The 22,741-nt window shown below is 37.9% G+C and overlaps 1 protein-coding gene across 1 annotated transcript; it reads right to left on the reverse strand.

The window, feature by feature from the left end:
• Positions 1-81: 81 nt before the first annotated feature.
• LOC121798898 (aspartyl protease family protein 1-like) lies at positions 82-5,723 on the reverse strand. The gene is made up of 10 exons (XM_042198148.1): positions 5,317-5,723; positions 3,865-4,000; positions 2,029-2,264; positions 1,670-1,900; positions 1,452-1,587; positions 1,292-1,365; positions 1,106-1,205; positions 970-1,027; positions 703-774; positions 82-613 (listed from the first exon to the last, which is right to left on the reverse strand). Exons 1-10 carry the CDS (start codon positions 5,604-5,606, stop codon positions 354-356), a joined length of 1,593 nt encoding a protein of 530 aa, XP_042054082.1. The 5' UTR covers positions 5,607-5,723; the 3' UTR covers positions 82-353.
• Between the last annotated feature and the right edge of the window lie 17,018 nt (positions 5,724-22,741).

A 22,741-nucleotide genomic window follows, 5' to 3' on the forward strand; every position in this document is an offset into this window, starting at 1 on the left:
TTGACCTTTCAGTCACATATATTGCCATGGTCCTAGCATGAGGTCTATGTCTATAATACTTTACCAAATTTTCTATAATAATAATAACAAAACAAAATGGTAGTATTATTATAGTACAAGAATATTTGAATAGATACAATAGTGAAAGGAAAAAACAAAATGCTCTAAGAGCATCCCAGAATTCCATCCATTATACATGTATAATTATTGAAGTCCAAACCCTTTTCTATATACATAAATTAAAAAAGAACAAATAATTGACAAAATCTGTCAAACTAATTAATCTGTGGTATATATTTGTCAACAGAATACTCAGAAAGGGACTGAAAAACCTTGTAGTTGGTTGGCATATCTCATGTAGAAAGAATGCGGAATTGGTAGAAAAACAGCGAAGCGATGACCATCATAAGTCCGTTAGCGATGGAACTGAGTTGAGCAGCTCCATTTCCTATAGGCAGCCCTGCTGGCAGCGGTGGCGGTGTAGATGATGTAGAAGAACGATTTTTGCTCCCGGGCGTGGCCTCCGGGTTTAGAATGGAAGGAGCAGGAGCATCACTTGTTTTGTTGCCTTTGCCTACAGGTAGGGTGTTTGACCCACTAGCATTATCATAGCCTGAGATAAGCAGTCGAAAATGCTTATCAAATCGAGCTCGTGGCCGTTCAAATATATGCAGTGTTGCACGAATGATAAAATAAACTTACAGTTCGATTCCGACCACCCCAAGACCATCTCCTCGCGATCAAAGACTATATTGTAGCCAGTCATGAAATTTTCTGAGATTTGCAAAAATTTATAGAGTTCGTCAGCACAATTGAGGCAGTGTTAATGTCAGAAGAAAAAGACATCACTTCTACTATTTAAAACGTGTAATTCTTTTTTAGAGAAAAAAACGCGCTGATTTATTTGTTTAACGCGAAGAGCTAAATGCAAATATGCAACAGAGACTCATAGGATTCCAATATACTTACGTCCAATGATGTTAATATCCTCACTTTTGACAATAGCCAAACAAAATGCATATCCACCCTGGAAATGAGTAAAGTTTTTAGAATTTTTTGACAGAAAATTCCATAAAATTTATCTAATGTAATGTAGATTTCTCACCTGTCGTGGAATCACGACAGTTGGCATATTGACATAAAATAAGGCTCCGCCCTTAAACGTCATGTTCAAGTCCGGAGCATAGTAGCTATCTTGAGTTGCACTGCAGGCAATGGAAATAATGAGGCAAGGGACGACCACAAATCAAACGTAGAGTATCCCAGGAAGTTGTCGACTAAATCAACTGACCTGAGTGAATAGCAGTGGTCGAAGATAAGCTTCCTCTCCGGTTGGTAACGTGGCTCAGTTACTTGAGAATCAAACTGCAAAGGAAGAGATTATTTCAAGACTTTCTCAAAAAAAAGGATTGACCGAAATATGGTAGTATCGGATATAGCATATAACTTACACCCTCTGCGATAACAGAATAAGCTGGATCGTTCAAGTATGTAAAGGATGTGCCAGAGTCGAAGATTGCTGAGAAGTCGATCTTGCTGGAATTTCCTCCCACAACAAGATTTGTCACGGTCACATTATAGCTAGGGCTGCAGAAATCGATTGCAAGATTAGGAGCTGAAACTAGGATAAATCAACGCACGTTTTGCAGAAACAGATTCGGCTGCTCACTGTGATGATTCATCAACATTGATAGGAGTTGTTTTTTGATCGGGAGTTCCTTTGTCGCCAAAAGAAATTCTTCCAACTCCATCACGCCCTCCAAAGCACATCGAGAAAGAATTTGCTGCGAGCCCCTTGTTGGCTAAGATGCTAGGGACCGATATATTGTCCAAACCTAGTCCGAATAGACCATTGATAGCAGCACCATCAAGAAAATCACCGGTTTGGATTATTCCACATCTGTAACGAGGACACATGCTAAAGCTTTAATACAAAATAACTGTCAAAAATTAAATAGTCTCAGTGAAAAAAGAGCTTTTAAATATTTTCAAGTATGAGCAAGTCTAGTGATAAACAGAAACATGTACCCTAATGTAATTGGGGCGCTAACGGGTTTTTGAGGATTTTCATTCGTTCCCAAGTGCAAAACATCGTCAACTAAGATCCCTGTACTTGAAGTATTGCTGGAGAGATACACTTCTTGGTAAGCACAAGCATTACGCCTCAGAGCACATGCTCGTCTCCGTCCACACATAGTGCTGTTGCAGGGAATGGGTGAGCTAGTTGATGATACATTTGGGCTGTATATGTTGAGTTCCACACTCTGTATCCATTAAAATAAAGTAAAATCAATGACAAGCGAGATATGCATGCAATTGCAAATCAAGAAGCGGGAAGAATTAGGCAATAATGTTGATGTAGGTAAAGGTTGGCTAGTTAAATATGATCACAACTTCTCTGGAAGTAGGTTTTGAATATGATAATTGATGGGGTGCGTACTAAACAAGCCCAACAGCAATGACGGCCCATCAGCCCAAAGCCCAAGGAAGAGTATGAGTTCGGCATTACCAAAGAGTTCGGCCTCAGCCTACAGCTCGGTAAAAGCCAACCTATCAAGCTCTGCTCTCAGGTCGGCATCAAGCTCTACTCTCAGATCGGCAACCAAAGCAGGAGTATGAGTTCGGCATTACCAAAGAGTTCGGCCTCAGCCTACAGCTCGGTAAAAGCCATCCAATCAAGCTCTGCTCTCAGGTCGGCATCAAGCTCTACTCTCAGATCGGCAACCAAAGCAGTTCGGTCTCAGTATTCGACCGAACAAGGAGTTAGTGGACCCATACAGGATGTCCAACACACCCACTACCACGTGGTGTCAACTCAGGCCACGATCGTAGGCCATGACCTACGCTACATCCACGATCTTAGGCCATGACCTACACGACATCCACGACTTAGGGTGGTGATGCAAGCCACGATCTTAGTTCAAGATATAAATAGAACTTAGATCAGATAGAAGAAGGTTAAGCTCTCTAGAGATAAAAGACCATATAGCAAATAGCAAGTTTGTATTTGTAAGCTGTAGAAAACAGATCAAGCAATACAACTCTGCCCCCTTTTCTTCCCGTGGACGTAGATTTACCTCAGTAAATCGAACCACGTAATTTCTTTGTGTCATAATCTTCATTCTCTACCAGCTTTTACTAACATCAGAAATTCGCGGATCCATCACTTTTCTTCCCGTGGACGTAGATTTACCTCAGTAAATCGAACCACGTAATTTCTTTGTGTCATAATCTTCATTCTCTACCAGCTTTTACTAACATCAGAAATTCGCGGATCCATCACTGGCGCCGTCTGTGGGAACCAGAGAACAAAATTTGTGATAAAGCGAATTTTTGATCCATTTTTTCCACCCAAAAAATGCATACCAGATCGCAGAGTACCCGTATTCCTGCCCGTGAGAACCAGGAGGAAGCCAATCCATCCCATAGGTCTGGAAAACAGCCTAGGGATAAATCCACCACCAGTTCTCATGGCGAAGGAACAGGCCGCTCCAAAAATCGTCCCACTGAGTCTTCCCAGCAGCCTGATTTGAATGAGGCTGTCAAGCTGTTCTTGGCTGAGAAGCAGGATGAGTTCTTAGCCTTCCTGCAAAAGAGCCAAGAGCCGAAGACGAAAACGGAGGATTCTCCTTCCTCATCCAGACATGAAAGTCACTACCGCAGTAGTGCCGTGTCCTCCAGGAAGAAGAATCCTCAACCCCGACATATTCCTGTTCTTCCTCGGTACCGGAATCACAGGAGAACTCAATCTCCTCCATACCGACGAGATATCGGATTCGCCGTCTACGGAGCACTGAAGACTCCGTTCTCGGACGACATCAATAATGTTGAAGTGGATATTTCTGAATACTCGGAATGACATACCTTCCCTGAAGTCGAGTTCAAGCTACGTACACAATCCGTGCAGTCGCATGGTAACCAAAATAGGTCACTCCCTGTGTCGAGTGCCACAAGAAATGACACAGCCGGGGTACCCACAGAAACAAGTGAATAGTGCAAACTGCAAATACACATAGAGACACCAAAATCGTTAAGACATGGAAAATTAAGAAAAGAGCAACAAAGCACCTGATTTTATCACTAGAGCTATCATCAGTGTTGTCAAAATGTCGCTCGGGTCGCCTGGGTCGAGACCATCACCGCCCCAACATGGGTGGGTTGATCGAGATACAGGGTCACCGCTGGGTCGCCTGGGTCGAGTGGGTCGCCTGGGTCGCCCTAAACACATGCTATCTCTGATTTTCTCAAATCTCTCACATGTTTTCTGACTCTCTCAATCACAATTCTCTATATATATGCATGCACCACATCAAACTTTTCAAACCTACTTTCTACACTTTAGAATTCGGCCGCTTCACTCCTAAACAAATAAACAATTCAAAGATCTTTTGCTGCCACCCTTCATATATTCCTTTGTTTTGATATTTTCAGACAATGGTTTTAATTATTTATTGTGTTATGACTTATGAATTGTTTTGATATTTTGATCATTTCTATTTTCCATTTTATCTCTATTCACATGAATTGCGTCTACATTTATATTATTTGATATATTATAAACATTAGAGCAGTATATTTATTTTATTTAATATTAAAAGGCAAAAAAATTAACCTAGCTTTGTGGGTCTCTCGACCCCATCGACTCGTCGACCCGAATTTTCACCTCATCGACCCGGTGCGCCCCGCGACCCTAACAACACTGGCTATCATTGTAGCAATTCTGTTAAAATGAAACTAAGAATTGAAAAATATGAACTCTGTAGAAAAAAAGAGGCAGTTGAACAACTTGAACTATACATCGTTTACTCTCCTAAATATTTATATAAAAGCTATCATAGTTAGTTGCATCAGCAGTTTTCAAGATAAAGCTGTAGCTCACCTACTAAGCATTCAAACAATAAAAAAAAGAACTGTTGGAACTTTCTTATTAAGCTCAGAATGCCTTGTGTCCCCTCATCACTACAAACTACTACTAGTTTGATTGTTAAAACTCTAACTGCAGCAGTTGAACTTAGCAAATTGACTAATTAAGCATGAAATTGGTAACCAAGTCATGAATACTCCAAATCTCCACAAAGAAAAGATGCTATTCTTACAACGGCTGATTCGTGAATCTAGTGAAAGTGAAGAGCGTGTGTGTCTAAATTCGACATTATCGCGCTATCATTCTATTCGGTGCAATCCTTCAAAATCCTAACCACCTCCCATTTGAAGGGCAGATAGATAGTAGCAAATGAAAGAATTGGCCCTCATAAAATCAAATTAGAATAGCATATAAGATGATAAAGCAATCAAAAATGAAAAAAAAGGGCATACAATCCGAGAGAGGAGAGGCGGTAAGTTTCGTTGCCGCCGAAGAAGGTGAGGAATGGGGAGGAGGCGGGGGTGGTGGCGAGGCGGCGGGCTTTGAAGAGATGATCGCGGTGGGCCATAGCGGCGAAGTAGTCGAGGCTGTCCTTCTCCGGGAGGCCCCTGACGTCGAGGAAATCCTTGACGGTGTCGGAGTATCGGTGGTGGACATCGAAGCCGAAGAGGCCGTACGCATCAGCGCCCCCACAACTAATCCAGCACACAAACAGAATCAGCAAAACATCCTTACAAAACATAGCTACTGATAGACCAAGTAACCCTGCCCCAATCGGATAAACTGACAGTGGGTCAGCGGTGAATAGGAAAACAAATCTGGAATATGTACAAATATATAGATTGATTGGAGAGGCGTATTGTACCTCGGGGGGGGGGGGGGGGGGGGGGGGAAGTCAAATACTGAGTGTATTGTAGAAGAGGAAGGCGGTCATCATCATCGAAAGCTGACGGGGACACGACTCTGTCAAATTCATAGTTTAAAACACAGTTGGTGAAAATGTAGGCGATTTTGTGGGGCCCTCTCCTCCCACACCACTACACAACCACCGAGAACCTTCCTTCCTTCCTTCCCCACCCGAATTTCTACACCTGCCTTTTTACAGTTTACCTTCGTCTCTCTCTCTCTTCTCTTTCTTTACCGTTTTTTTTACACACAACGTAAAAAGTCAGCGAGTGGAGTTTTTTTCGCTTGGAGTTGGCGCCATTTATTATTAAATAAAGATCAATTTGAAAAAAAAAATATTTAAATGAGATAGAATATTAAAAGCACCCACAACCGTGCTCGTTGATTCTGCCTGCTCTTAGGCAAGAGCACAACACCCATAATTGTGCTCTTCCACAAGGACGAGCACAAGGGTCCCACCATTCTATTATTCAATTTAAATAAAAACATTTCCATAATATTAAAATTCATTAAAAAACTGAAATAATATTACAAATTACAAATAAAATAAAAAAGATATAATTAAAATGAGAGAATGTAGATGAGAATTGTGTAGTGTGGTGTGAATTTTTTGATGTGAAAGTTGGGGTATTTATAGATGAAAATATGTATTTTTGGGGGAAAAAAATTAAAAAAAGATTAAAAGTGGGTAGAAAACGGATATATTTTTTTTGAAAAGTGGAAAATTATTTTTTTTATTTTTAATCGGTTTTTTAATTAAAATCTGGTTATTTTTTTAAAAAAAATTCAAATGCAACGGCTATGCCGTTGCCCAATCAGCGCCGGCCACATCACCTGCTCGCTGGAACGGACGTGCTCGATGCATTGAGCAGCGCTGTACCAGCGGCGCGAGCGCAGCAGCGAACCACGTCTCCGTGCCGCTGACACAGACGAAAGGATGCCGTCCTGCTCACCATTGCAAATGCTCTAAGTAAGAGAATTGATCTACTGAATGCCTTAAAATAAGGGCCATATTATACGAGTGACCCTAATCACATTATTTTTACTATCTCCTTCTCAGCATTTCCTTTCTTGATTGAGAAAAATATATTTGACCATTTAGTTACTACAAGAATTGATTTGTTAAGCGCCATATAATAAGCATTAATTGAGAGCCCTCATCTAAATATTTTATTTCTGAATTAATTTAAAAATGCACTAAATATAGTATTATTATTATTATTATTATTATTATAATATTTTTTTATTTAATATACATATACACCTATTTGACTATAAGAAAATATGTTTAATAAATCTTCTAACATATTTTTTTTTCTACATCTGCATTGTGCATATGTAATACTCTCCGTCACACAATAGGAGTCACATTTAGTGTGGTCATGAATTTTAAGAAATGTAAAAAATAATGTGCTGAAAAAATTAGTGGAATACGAGATTCACTTTTTTATATTGATTTTATAATAAAATGTGAGTGAAATAATTAGTGGAATGTGAGACTTACCTACTATTTATGGTGAAAGTGAAATATGACATTTATTATGGGACCGATCGAAATATCAAAATTTGACTCTTATTAAGGAACGAATGGAGTAGATGTGGCATCAAGTTCAATTGTTCAACTCTATATTGGTTGTTGTTGGAGAAGTACACTTGTAACTAAAATACAGTACAGTACATGAAAAGAAAAGTCAACATTTGCTCCAACTTTTCTGTGGATTTCCAAGGCCGGTGTTAGTTTTTCACACACTAGTGTCAACACCCATGCGATGCATGGGACAAATGATTTTCGAATAATAAAGAAAAATTTGAAGGTAAATAGATTAAAAAAAGAGGATGACAAGAATATAATGTGATTTATGATTAAGAATATGCGTTAATTATATTAAGTATTCATAATATTATAAACAATTAATAACATTATAAACAATAACAAAAAGAAAAATATACTCCTCCCAACTCACTATAAATGAAATATTTCATATTCAGCAAACGATGCCTACAACTTTAATTTATGAAAGTGGAGTATATAAAAAAGAGATGGACACAAAAAAAAAACTTTAAGTGGAGTAAAATAAAATAAAATAAATGAACCATGTATTACCAGTGCTATGCACGGGGCATAAGAAATCTGACCCTAACTCTACCCGAAACCTGACCCTAACTCGACCCAAAATCTTCGAGTTCTTATTGGGTCGACCCCTATAAGGTCCTAAACCCTAAACGTACGTGTTCATATCGAGTTAACTTCGTGCAGAATCGTGTTGGATAAAAAAATTGTCAGCCTTGCTTTCTTTTACCCCTTTTCTTTCATAATTAAAGTTTTCACAATTAATATATTCACTTTAGCCAAATTTAAATTCAATAGATAATATTTATACACGCAATATGAGTAAATATCTTGAATAACAATATACTGGAGTACTATGTTATAGAATAAATCAAAGTCAACTCAATTCTAACTAGGTATACTATCTTTAGTAATTTAAATATAAATATAATTATAAATTATAAGACTTGAATATTAAACATAAATAAAATTTATATTTATTTTAAATAATTTCAGTAAACTAAACAGTAAAAAAATATGTAATAAAGTAATACTCCAAATATGTACACATGGTCCAACCCCAAATTAAAACTCTATTTTCTTTGAAACAATATCAACTATAAAATTCTATACTATTAATGAAATTATAGAAAAAAAAGAATTCAAAACAACATAAAGATTTAAAAAAATGTACGTATCTTGTCTTCCTAATAAATGAAACATTTTAAATTCTAAAAATTCTAAAAATATGTTTAATATACCAAAGAATAATAAAAAATATTCAAATATACAAATTTAATTTGATTTTAAAAATATATACAAAGTACAATAAATTAAAGTCTAAAATAGAACCTAGCTTTATAGTGTAATAATAATAATAATAGAGTTTAACATAAATTCTAGTATTTAATTAAAAAAAACATTATTTGTATACTACACTACACTATTAGAATCCAAATTATATGACACATTAATGGCCCAAAATTAGAGCCCAATTAGTATACAATAACTAATACTCCATGAAACCCTAAATCATTTCTCTCTCTCCCCCTCAACGGTATCCTACTCCTTCCGCCGCCGCCTGCCTCCTTCATGTTCCGCCGCCATGTGCCGCAGTGATTCGCCGCCATGCACCGCTGCCCACCGCCTGTCTCGCCGTCCACCGCCGTGACTCGCCGCCCACTTGCTTCCTCCAAACCCGCCGCACTGCATAGCTCGCCCGACCGCCGTTCCCCACCTTCCTCAGCCTTGATCTCTCTCTCTCTCTCTCCGCCATGCGCCGCCACCCGCCCCGTCTGCCTCCTTCCGCTTACCTCGAAGGCACACTTCGTCGGCACGCCTTGCTTCGCAGTCCACCACCGTGATTCGCCGCTCACTTGCTTCCTCCAAACCCGCCGCACTGCATAGCTCGCTCAGCCGCCGTTCCCCGCCTTCCTCAGCCTTGCCGCCCTCACACGCTGCGCCACCGTCCTTCCTCATTGTTCCACCGCTAAGCCTCGTCGGCTCTCCTTCCGGCGCCGGCGATTGTAGTGTGTTGCAGTTTTATTTTTTAGATTGGTTTGGTTCTATTTGTAGATTGATTACAGAGATTTCAATCTTGTTTGGGAAGCTATTGTCTGTAATTATATTGGACAATCATTTGGTCCAATAAATTTTTAGTAGTATTTTAGAAGATGTAGAATAAAAAAAATAAAGAATTATACTGTCAGTTTTTCATTTAAATGTCTTTTCAACCAACTGCACCAACTACTACCACTTTTAACTATCAGAGCATCCACAATGGCAATAGCCCAGCCATAGCCTAGCCACAAACTCCTCCTGCCACATCATTAGGACAAGCAACTAGATAAGCAATAGCCTAGCCATAGGCTAGCCACAATAAACAAAATTATAAAAATAACAATCACACAAAATACAGAATTCAACTTACGACACAGATAAGGGAAAATGCAATAAATTTATTTAAATAAAAAAAGGTACATTAAAAAAAATTACATAATTAAAAAAAATTAACGCCGTGCAGTCCTCCGCGCCCACAACTCTTCAATTAAATCCTTTTGGAATCGAATATGAGCTTCCACTTGGCGCATGTCGGCATGTGCTTGGAGGCGGACGACTTCATCTTGAGGTATCCCACTTAGTACGTTGGGGGCGGCCACCCCGTGGCTTGGATCGGCTTCATTATCGTCGTTAGCCCAACTAGTCAGTTGTACACCTTCATCTTCGACAATGTATGATAATACAGACGTACATTATATCAGCAATGCAGTCGACATGCCACAAACTCGTTGGACCCCTAATTGCCGCCCATCGAGACTGGAGCACACCAAATGCGCGCTCCACGTCCTTGCGCGCCGACTCCTGCCGTTCCGCAAAGTAGGCCTTCCTCTCATCTGATGAGCACCTGATCGTCTTCACATAGACGGGCCACCTAGGGTATATCCCATCCTCCAAATAGTAGCACATATCATGCTGGTTCCCGTTGGCGATAAAACTGATGGTCGGACCGGCGCCGTGGCACTGCTCGTTGAAAAGGGGCGACGAGTTGAGGTCGTTGTTCGACCCGGCTACCCCAAAATATGCATGCCAAATCGACAGCCGGTAATCAGCTACGGCCTCGAGGATCATCGTGGGATTCTTTCCCTTGTAGCCGGTCGTGTAGAACCCTTTCCAGGCAGTGGGGCAGTTTTTCCACTCCCAATGCATACAATCTATGTTGCCTAACATACCCGGGAACCCATGCTTCTCCTCGTGCATCTGCATCAGCTCCTGGCAGTCTTCGGGGTTAGGGCTTCGAAGGTACTGATCACAGAATATTTCAACCACGCCCTAACAGAAATACTTCATACATTCAAGGGCAGTCGCCTCACCGATGTGAAGGTACTCGTCCCACATGTCTGCCACGCCTCCGTAGGCCAACTGCCTGATTGCCGCAGTGCACTTTTGAATAGGTGTGTGGCCGGGTCTGCCAGCCGCATCGTGCCTGAAGCGGAAACACATATATCGACGCTCCAAAGCGTCAACAATACGCATAAACATGGCCCTGCTCATCCTAAAACGCCGCCTGAAAAGGTTGGCGTTGAACCGCGGCTCCGATACGAAGTAGTCTTCATATAGCCGCTGATGTGCAACTACGTGATCCCGCTCAATCACTGCTCGACGGTGGACAACGGGTCGAGGTCGAGGTACCGCCGACTGTAAGGCCCTTTGTATCATTCGGTTTATCTCACGGGACGTATAGGCCTCCAACTCTTCATTCATTCGCCGTGCGTACTTCTCAGCATCCCCACCACTACCACCACGACTACCACCCGCGCTACTCATTTCGCGTTGTTGCTCTTGTACAGAAATTAAGATAGAGAGAAAACTCATTAAAACAAGTGGTGCGAATGAAAATGACGTGCAAATCGCGTATATATATTATTTCGAAAATTAAATAAAAATAATAATAAATCGGCTGTCCGATCGCTCGCCGATCGGGAGCCTGCAATGGCGGCCAGCCGATCGGCGAGCGCATCGGCCAGCGATCGAGAATCGGCGTGCGCTAGCCGATTTAGCGCTGGCCGGCGGCAATGGTTCGGCGAGCGGACCGGCCAGTGCCGGGAATCGGCTAGCCGGTCCGCTCGCCGCCATTGTGGATGCTCTCATAGATTTTTCTGGATGAATTGTTGACTTTTATATAGCCTTTTATTACTACTCCTATTGCTTTTTCGCTTTTCATTCTACATGTGTGTGTCACGTGTAAATCGGTAAAGCTTGTCATTCTCTTAATTAATTTACTACACTTATGACTTTCACACTCTTAGAGCACCTGCAACGCGTCGCGCGAGTGTCTCGTATCTTGTCTCTCTGAGACGAGATGGCAGCGAGACGCGTTGCAGCGTCCCATCTCTTCCCGGTCTCGCCGAGACGCCCGTTCCACCGACACGCGCCCGTGCGACGTGGCGCGAGCAGGCGCTAGGCGTGACGCCCACTCGTCGGTCCGCGAGTGGGCTTCGCCACGCTGACGCAATAAATCATTTTTTAAATTCTAATTTAATAAAAAAAAATTAAAAATTCAAACGGTAATGTTACCGTTTTCGACAGTTTTTTTTTCTTTTTCTCTTTTTACTCTATAAATACTCCTATTTCATCCTCATTATACACACAAACACACATCTATTCTTCCCAAATCATCTTCATTTCCTCTCCAATATTCATCTAACCTCTCCAATTTTTATCACAAAATGTCCAACGACGGAAACTCTGGCTGCTCCGGTGGGTTTGACATCAACGCGTTTGGCGACTGGGGGGCATGTACAATGTCTTGGGTGGTTCCAGTTCCGGTTCCGGTTCGTCGACGTCGGGCACCCAAGGCTCGTCGACGCTGGCGGGGTACCAACCACCCCATTTTTGATGTGGATGCATACGCTCGTCCCTCCGCCCCGAGGTATTCGCAGGGATTATCCCAAATTAGTGAGGATTATTCGGATGAACCCAATCCGGAAGGAGGACAAGGCGGTGGATGCTCCAGGGCATTCGACGCCTTGGAGGAAGAGGAGAAGGTGGCCTAGGAGGAGGAGGATGTAGGTCGTCATCCGTACAGCCGCAAGGACACGATGGCTCTGTACATCGCTTGGACCAGCGTCTCGTACGATCCCATCGTCGAGAATCAACAATCCCAGAAGTGCTTTTGGGAAAAGGTCACCGAGGCCTACAACGAGATTAAGCCGAAGGGGTCCCGCCGCCTCACATTGAAGATGCTCCGAAGTCATTTTGACCGAGTCGACAGAGAGGTCAAAAAATTATGCAGCATCTACAAGAATGAAGCGGCTCATTACCAAAGCGGAGCCACTGGAGCCGACATTCTGAGATCGGCTTTGCAAGTCTATTTCTACGGCAACGACAAAGAATTCAAACATGTCGATGTTTGGGAGGCCGTCAAAGACGTCGAAAGGTGGGCTGGCGGTGTCCAGTCCAGCACGGGCTCGACCTCGAAACGCACAAAGCACACGGCGGGCGGCCAATACTCGTCTAGTGGGGGCGGTTCAGGCAGCGCTGCACAAGAGGTTTCCTCGCAGGAGGTTGAGGGCACGGCAGACGATACAGGGGGGTCCTCCCGTGTGCGCCGTCGGCCGCAAGGGACCAAGGCGGCGAAGGCGGGTAGAGGGAGGAGGGGCCAAGACGAATCAAGCCAGGCGGGTTCCCAAGGGTCGCCCTCCTCCCTAATGTCCATGTACTTCACCGCCACGATGGCAGACACTTCCCAGATGACGCCCGCCCAATATCAAGCCCATCATGCCGGCATTGTGTATCTGGCAGGACAACTTGGTATTCCGCCTCCATTCGGTGCACCGCTACTGCCTTCAGGGGATGATTCGCCAGCGGAGTAGTTTTTATAATTTCTATAAATTTGTATTTTAAATTATATCTTTTTTTATTTATTTTGCCATGAATTTAATTATTATTATTTTTTTAGGATTTTAAGTTGTAATTTTATTTTATTTAATGAAGTGTGTTTTTATTTATTGAATTTGTTGGAAATAAAAATAAAAAATGAAATTGAATGAATAGTTAAGGGATGAGACGGTTAAGAGACGGATAAGAGATGAAGGGTTGCAGTTAAGAGACGGATAAGAGATGAAGGGTTGTAGGTGCTGTCTCTTAGTTAAGAGATGGAGTGAAAAGTATAGTAGGACCCATGAATAGTTAAGAGATGAGACGATTAAGAGACGGATAAGAGACAGCGTTGCGGATGACCTTATGTTTACGCGTTTCGGCTTGTAATTTGGAACCCTTTTATTTGATTTTTCAAGATTTAGAAATGGGCCAGAACATTTTCATTTATTTCTTCATTAAAATAACTTGATTTGAGATAAGCTATAACATCGGCATCTATAACCTATTGGAATCTTATTTTGATGAGTTGAAGTGTAAAAGATAGGTTGATTCAATCCTAATCATGTAAAGATTTAAACAAAAGTTAATACCATATTTTTAATGGCCAAACAAAAATATTTAGTTAACATTGAATCGTGTTGTGATCAAGCTCATATTAATTTAAGCATATTAAAATAAACATGTTGTACTCATAATCTCATACTAGCTTTATGCCGTGTATTGACATATAATCTTATCTTACAAACATACTAACAAATGTAGAGAATAATTGGTAGGTTTACTTAGTCTTAGTCAATGCTAGTAAGCTGTATACATAATATATCAATCATAAAATATATAGAAAACTGTATCACATTTTAATTACTCTTACAACCTTAAAATTCGCCGAAAATTTCTGGCTGTTAGGTCCGTTTTTATTGGCAATGATTAAGCTAACTATGATTACACAGATTAAAGTAAAATGAGGAGTAAGTATTTTGCTGCTATATGAGGAATCTATATATTCTGAATTATTGTTTTAATTAATATAGTAAGTGCAGTAGTAACAATGATAGTATAATGTTAGTTCAAGCACGTCAACCACAAAATTAGCTATAATGCATGATCATTACAGGGTATTTGATTGGATATCTAAAGATCAATTTACATATACATACACAAGTCAGAAAACCTCTTTATAGATAAAAAAAGAGAGAGAGAAGGCATCAGTTATAATATTTTTAAGATTACGATCTGACTTAGTATGTTTTTTTTGGGATATTGGTCCCTAAAATTATGAATTTTGGTCAAATTTTCGTATTTCCTATAAACTTTGAAATTGGTCTAAAAAATCACAGACTTTACATTTTATTTGTTATTTCCCATGGCAGCCCAAATACGATATTTTCGAAAAAAATCTTATTATACGTGAGCAACCGTAAACTGTTTATGATATTTTAGATTACTTTTTAAGTTCGTGACAAGTGTGATAAAATGCTATGTATAAAATCACGTTGATTTAGTTGTGTCAAGTAGAATAAAATATGCACGGAAGTTTGTTGGTTATGGTGATTGACATGTCATGGAAAATAACAAAAAAAATGTAAAATTTGTGATTTTTGAGATTAATTTCAAAGTTTATGGGAAATACCAAAATTTTACCAAAGTTCATGGACCAATATGTTTTCTTTTTTGCACTTTTATTCAGGCTGCATCTCATTTATTTTCTAAACTTTTGTGTAAATTACTTTGTTGCATTGCAATTGGGTTCTTGAAATCGTAATTATTGTTAATCTTATTTTAATGTTACGTTGTTAAAAGCGACTAATTGGCACAAAATTCATTAAGCTTTGACTCGTGATACAATGAATGGATAAAAACGATTCGAGTTAATTTATTAAGTATTTATTTTGATGAATTGATTAATTTAGAATTTGTTTATTTTCAAATAAATACTAGTACTAATATTTTCTACTTATGTAACTAGAAAAGAGACGCACTCAAATATTGTATAGGAACTATCAGGGGCGGACACACGTTCAAGGAGGGGAGCGCTTAAGCTCTTACCCAAATTTTTAATTTTTAATTTTTTCTATTACTAAAATTTTCAAAAATTCTAAAACTTATCTCTTAGCCCTTACCAAAATATTGTTATTTAAGACTAAACCATCAGAAGTTGTATGGAAATGGGGCTGAACAATCAAGAAATAAAAAATGTGCATAGGATAGAAATATAACAACGGCTATTGAAATGCGTGGAGGAAGAAGATCACTCGACCAAAACGAAGTTAATAAATTATAATTAATATTATATTTAAGATTTTCTTGTAAAATGTGTCCCGCTGATATTTTTTCTACTTAATGTCAGTGTGTTTATTTTCTACTGAATTAAATTACAGTGCAATAAAATTTTAAAATTTACTTTTATTTAAGAGTGTTAACTAAATTCAACATATTCTAAATTTTCTTCATCACCGTATTTTTTTTCCTTTTTTCCTATAAATAATCCAAGTAAACTCAAAATTCATTTTCATTAATTAAATTTTCCTTTTTTTCTTTTCAATTAATGACAAAATAATTCATTATCTTTTTACGAAAAATTGCCTTATTTGTTGTTTTGGTATGTCCACTGTCACTTGTATTTATGGAAACTTTTTCACCAATTTTTCTCTTTTTCTCTTGTATTTTACCTATTATTTCTCTTTATTTATGTGACGTAACTAATACGCTTTAAAACTTGTTCCGTTCACAATTAAGACTATTTTTCGAAGACAATGCTAATATATAATAAAGCTCCTACCAACAAAAATTCTTGCGTCCGCCACTGAGAACTATGTATAGGTGAGAAATATTGTATAGTACTTGCGACAAATATTTGTAGGTCAGCAATCGAACACGTTAACGTAGCTAAATTATGTGAGTGGCACTATAATCTTGGACAATTTGAAGTGACTTGGATTATATTGGTCTAAGTCATTATCAAATTAGCCAATTTCAAACTCGTAGAGTCGCTTCGACTTCAATGAACAATATTGACTTGGATCACTTATATAGGAATGAGTACTGAAGTAAACCATCCATTTTTATTAACTGTAAATTATTATATATATATATATATATATATATATAGGGAGATGATCAAAATAAGTATGTGTTTAAATCTAGAAATGCAGACCAAATCTTGGCCCTAGGATTAGATGATCTAATGGTCAATAATTAACCAAAAACACGGAAGGTCATAATTAAGCAATTTTAGGTCATATTATAATATTTGGGTTTAATGTCATGCTAAGATCGTTTTAGGTCATGCTTTGTTAGCATGACCTAAAAATTACCTAATTATGACCTAAAAGTGACCTAATTATGATATTGTTCTGCGTTTCTGTATTTAAATCTAGTTTTGCATAGATCAAAACCCTATATATATATATATATATATATATATATATATATATATATATATATATATATATATTTAGGGGCGGAGGGAGGGTGGGGCCAGGGGGGCCCATGATCCCCTACTAATTCTTAAAAAACTTAGGGGTATTTTAGTAATTTCACAATAATTATAATTTATAATAAATATAATATTAGAGATAGGTTTCAGTAAAATATATATGAATCGTGCCTCTTAATTTAGCGTATTCATTCTGCCGATCCAATCCAAGTCTGAATTTAGTGTATTCATTCTGCCGTTCCAAGTCTGAAATCTGGTAAACTAGAACTAGGTATATTCAAAACTCAAATATAATTCAATTAATTTTTCTACATAGGTTGTTTTTTTGTTTGGCTGTAATAATAATTCAAAGGGAGGGAAAGAAGATAGCTTATGTAATTCAATGGCTACGGACTACGGTGGTTCTGTGGTTGGAATTTTATAACTCCAATTCTTTATTTGATGTGTGTGTTAATAGTTTTGCATACAGAAAATATCAAATATTTTGAACTTAATCAGTGTTGACTATTTTTGTAGGTATATGGATCGTTATTTCAAGAAACTTTCTTCCGTTGATTCTTCATCAGTTGAACCTTCACTTCTTCAACCTCAAGAATTATCGAATGAAGATAAAAGTAAGGTTGATTTAGAGAATCTTCCAAGTGATCCAGGAGAACGACCTGATATAATGAGTTATCCACCAAATTTAATAGAACAAGTTCGCAGAGCTTACTTACTTAAAGGTCCGTGTCAACCACGTAATCATGATTTTCGTCCTACAGTAGATGGAAATCGAAAACTTAAATTTGTCTCACATTGGTTTGATGAATTTAAGGATTGGTTGGAATATAGTGTTACAAAGGAAGCAACTTTTTGTTTATATTGCTATCTTTTTTCAAGACTCCACGGAAATGGACAAGATGCTTTTGTATCAGGGGGATTTACGGTCTGGCGCAAGAAAGAAAGATTAAGAAAGATTATTTTCTGCATTTGATTTGGAGAAGCTGCTTCGTCTTGCACGGTATTATCCTTCTGAATTTTCTGAAGTTGCTTTGTTCGAGCTTAAAAGTCAACTTGAGAACTTTATTTTCGATGTGCGCATAGATGAAAAGTTTTCACAAATATCAGGAATCAGTGGTCTTGCTCAAAAGATGGTTTCTACAAGGAAACATGAAGTTTTTCCAATGGTTTATTCATTAGTTAAGTTGTCATTGATCTTACCAGTTGCCACTGCATCAGTAGAAAGAGCCTTTTCAGCAATGAAGATCATCAAGACTTCTCTACGTAATAGCATTGCAGACCAACTATTGAATGATTGCTTAGTTCCTTACATCGAAAAGGATGTGTTTGTTAAAGTTACCAATGAAACTATTATGCAGCGGTTTCAGAAGATGAAGAATAGAAGACAAATGTTATGATGTGATTGCATTTGACTTTTACATTTTGAACCTTATAATTTAGTTTATGTAATTTTTTTGAAGTTTAATTTTGGACCCCCCATTATGAAATCTCTGGCTCCGCCACTATATATATATATATATATATATATATATATATATATATATATATATAGGGGAGCGTTATTCTCCTTTTCACATCTTAGATCATTTTTCCTTCTTAATATTACGCGTTAGATCTAAGGCATCAACGGATTAGATTGATTCTATAAAACTGGTTCCGTGTTGCATTATAGAAGGTGGTTGTATGCATTACATGGTTATTATTGCCATTTGACAGAAAAGTAACTGCCACATTTTGGTATCTGCGAATAATGCACCACATGGTCACGAGTAATGCATATAATTGACTATATAATGCACATATGAACTGCAATGCATACGAATAAGATGTACCATGTTATGATGTTTGGACACACGTTTCTTGTTTCCCCTAAGGGTTTAATAAGCTTAGGGGCTAGGGTGTAGTACGTAGACACGTACGTAATCTTCACATGGTAACGAGTAATGGATATAATTGACTATATAATGCACAATTTGTGAACTGCAATGCATACGAACAAGATGTGTTGTGTTATGATGTTTGACACACGTTTCTTGTTTCCCCTAAGGGTTTAATAAGCTTAGGGGCTAGGGTATAGTACGTAGCATTAATAACAAATTATAAAACGATACGAATAATTCACCAAATTGTCACGAGTAATGGATGTTATTAACTATATAATGCACAATATGTGAACTGCAATGCATACGAATAAGATGTACCATGTTATGATGTTTGACACACGTTTCTTGTTTCCCCTAAGAGTTTAATAAGCTTAGGGGCTAGGGTATAGTACGTAGACATTACTAACAAATTGTTGTTATTGGAATATACGTATGTGCATTATTTGGTTTAGGTAGTGCATTATGTAGCTGTTAATTGTCATTATCTCAGTATATTATGCATTATTAGAGGTATTGTGTATATGGGTTAATCAACGGATTGAAGATTACATACGTGCATTTAGTAATGTCTACGTACTATACCCTAGCCCCTAAGCTTATTAAACCCTTAGGGGAAACAAGAAACGTGTGTCCAAACATCATAACATGGTACATCTTATTCGTATGCATTGCAGTTCATATGTGCATTATATAGTTAATAACATCCATTACTCGTGACAATTTGGTGAATTATTCGTATCGTTTTATAATTTGTTATTAATGCGTACGTACTATACCCTAGCCCTAAGCTTATTAAAGCCTTAGGGGAAACAAGAAAGTGTGTCAAACATCATAACACCGCACATCTTGTTCGTATGCATTGCAGGTCACAAATTGTGCATTATATAGTCAATTATATCCATTACTCGTTACCATGTGAAGATTACATACATGTCTACGTACTATACCCTAGCCCCTAAGCTTATTAAACCCTTAGGGGAAACAAGAAACGTGTGTCAAACATCATAACACAGCACATCTTGTTCGTATGCATTGCAGTTCACATATTGTGCATTATATAGGCAATTATATGCATTACTCGTGACCATGTGGTGCATTATTCGTAGCGGTTTCCAGCCATTATTAGATTACTATTGTACCCTCATAATGCACAAAATAGGACAAATAATGCAACACGGGATTAATTACCCAATGTTGATCTTAACCGTCCATTTCTCTAATCTAATGGCTGATATTAAGAAGGAAAAAGGAGGAAATATAGGAAAAGGAAATGAATACATCCCTATATATATATATATATATACTTATTGATTAAATAACACAGAGATCATCAAACAAAGATAGTACTCCAGTACATAATTTAACTGTAATTAATTTTTAAATTAAGCAACACATGTGTATGATTGAAAAATAAACATCCTTGGTGAATTTCTCAAAAGGTCACCAAACTAAAGTGTTTGTATAAAAAATAATAGTACTAAACAAAAATTTGCATGAAATTTATTAATTGAATATCAAACTTTTATTTTTTTTAACATAAGGCGCATGTATATACATAGTAGAATCATAAAAAACAATAACAATATATCTCATCCGGATCTTCGAAATGTGGATGTATAGCTGTGCATCCTGTCCTTGATCAATAGTTAATAACTATGAAAAGAAATATAATAGTAGTAGTGATTAATTATTTTTTCTAATTGTTTCGAATTAAGCTGAAGCAATTAAAGTATTTTTAGCGACTTATTCTTTCTCTTAGTGTGTGGTGCGGTGGTGGTATATTATTGATCATTGACCCATGTGTAAGATATTAGCTACTACGCATGAAACATCGTGGTTTACTTTGAAAAGGTATTAGTCATTTACTAATACTAGTAATATATTTAGTTGTCTACGTACTCCATAATATTATCTCTGTTTAAAGTTACCCAACGAAATCAACTCATTTTTTTAAAATAAAAACACTATTATATTTACTTTTATTATTTTTCAATTAATATATACAATAACACTGCGTAAATCTCGTGTTATTCAAAAAAGTGAGTCATCTTCATTAGGTAAGAGGGAGTATTAATTTGTGATGTATTGCCCTCCGCGATTGCTGGTTTCGTTTCGGTGGGAGGCGGAACCGGACTAGGTCTAAAATCAATGATTTTGTGATCACTAACCATTTTATCTATGAAAAAATTCTCACTCTAAATTCAAAAACGGCTCTCTCTTCACTCTCTTCCAACTATTGAGATTTGCTTCCCTATCTCTCAAAACGACGTCATTGCTGGCTCCCCTCTTCGGTGAATTGGTTGAAGGCGACTCCATCTCATTTCTTCTTTCTCGTCTTGGTTTTTTTATCCCATGCTTTACTTCTCCCTTTCTTTAACTCTATCTTTCTCGCACACCACGCTTTCGCCATTTGAAAGGCCGATTTGTGAGTTTGGTATAACTGAGAATGATACTTAAATGACCCAACTAAACATGCTTTTCAACTTTAGATGGACTCTTCAAAACATAAAACTTAATACGAATTTATTGTAGTCGTATCATGTTGACATCATAAAGACACTAACATGGAGTAATATTTTATACAAATTTATTGTAGTCTTATCATGTCGACACAATAACGACATGATAAGATTTTATACTATGAAATTACGGCACTCTTATATGTTTGTTTCGTATTTTCGTATTGTGTGCAAAATTAGTACGCCTAGTAACACATCTTTATAAGAATATCCCAATAACAAATTCTTAAATATTTAATTTTTCCAACCCATGCACTAAGTCATTCATTTTAATTATAATCAACTAATCTTCTATACGTTTACCTCTTTTTTTTAATCGTCAATAATAATCTTTCATTTATCTTCTCATAATGATTAAATATCTTTGACCTATTAATTAGAGGGAACCAATTAAATTATGCATCTCTCTAACTTGACTGCATGCAGCTGGTAATTAACCAATTTTATTATTCAGAGTTGTGTTGGTCGCCCTAATGGGCGTAAGTAGCCTTCTTTAATGGGCCAAATTTAATGGGCCTGGGTACATTGGTTGTTTCTAAAAGTGCATGCAGCCCTTAACATAACTGGCTAATGAAAATTCTAAATACTCCGGTGTAATTCGTAAGACACGTGTAAGGATTTTAATAAATTTGTAATTAGTTTCGTATTTGCGTATCCTATAATCGATTCTTTTTAATTCATTTAGTTCACGAACCATATAATTTATTTTTAAAAATACATGTATTTGTAATCAGAATTGATTAGTCCAATGCTATATATACAACACTTGGTATTCTAATACAAATATGAAGATAAAATGAATGATCAAATTATTTATTACTTCTAAATTTTGCTGAAGCCGGCAAAGTTGATAATATTATTTACTACTACAAACTAATCAAAGTGTGGACATTCGTATGCTCATTCAATTCAAGTGTGCTATTTGGGAACAAAATGGCCGTGGTAATAAGTATTGGGATTTAAATTAAAACTATGTGCATTAATTAGCAATTAATCTCAATTTTTTCTAATTGTCCGCGTGCGGGTTCCAAAACTGCTCCCAATTGAAGGTCTAGAGTTGGGCTCGGACGAAGGGGTGCAATTTTTGTTTTTTGTTTTTTGTGTTGGTTTCTAGGATTACAAGAGATACAGTCGGGTGTAATACAACCCAAAAGAAAGAATACAAAAGAGGAAACTGAAATGAAATTATAATTGAGAAATTTGAAACAGTAACCGTGAGCAGTGGTTTAGCCGAGTCGAGGAGGCCTCTTTCCGCAAGACGAGATACGCCCCGGTAGTGCTCTCGGTTTGGCGTGTCGTCCCCAAAGATAAAACGGCTACGTCTCTGGTGAAGCAGCACCTCAATCAACAGAGCTCCGACGAACTGGATGGATGAGAGGGCAGAGCTTTCGACAGCAAAACAATGCAGAGAGAGGGAGAGAGCTTATGCTGTTATGCTTGTGAATGATGTGTGAAATGCAGTGGAATGGCTAGCCTATTTATAGACCAAGCCACCATGCAGGGTCAACCAAGCCATGAAGGCTCATCATGGCTCATTCGTAACAGTCGGCGGTTACAAGCTTGTGGCAGGAGTGTGCCTTCCGCGTGTGGAGCGTGTGGATTTCTCATGTGGCAGCCGTGTAGGCTTTGACTGTGCCACGCTTGACGATGTGTCAAGCCACTTGGATTGCTGAATCAGCGGTGGTTTAAAATGATTACAACGGG

The sequence above is a fragment of the Salvia splendens genome, chromosome 4 (assembly GCF_004379255.2).
Source record: "Salvia splendens isolate huo1 chromosome 4, SspV2, whole genome shotgun sequence".
In the NCBI taxonomy this organism is placed as follows: Eukaryota; Viridiplantae; Streptophyta; class Magnoliopsida; order Lamiales; family Lamiaceae; genus Salvia; species Salvia splendens.

Excerpts from the sequence above, each read along its gene's own strand:
- LOC121798898 (XM_042198148.1), bottom strand. The coding sequence starts at position 5,606 with ATGTTTTGTAAGGATGTTTTGCTGATTCTGTTTGTGTGCTGGATTAGT. Across the intron at positions 2,265-3,864 it reads TGAACTCGACTTCAGGGAAG|AGTGTGGAACTCAACATATA; the intron begins GTATGTCATTCC and ends TAATGGATACAG. Across the intron at positions 1,588-1,669 it reads AATGTTGATGAATCATCACA|CCCTAGCTATAATGTGACCG; the intron begins GTGAGCAGCCGA and ends CGATTTCTGCAG.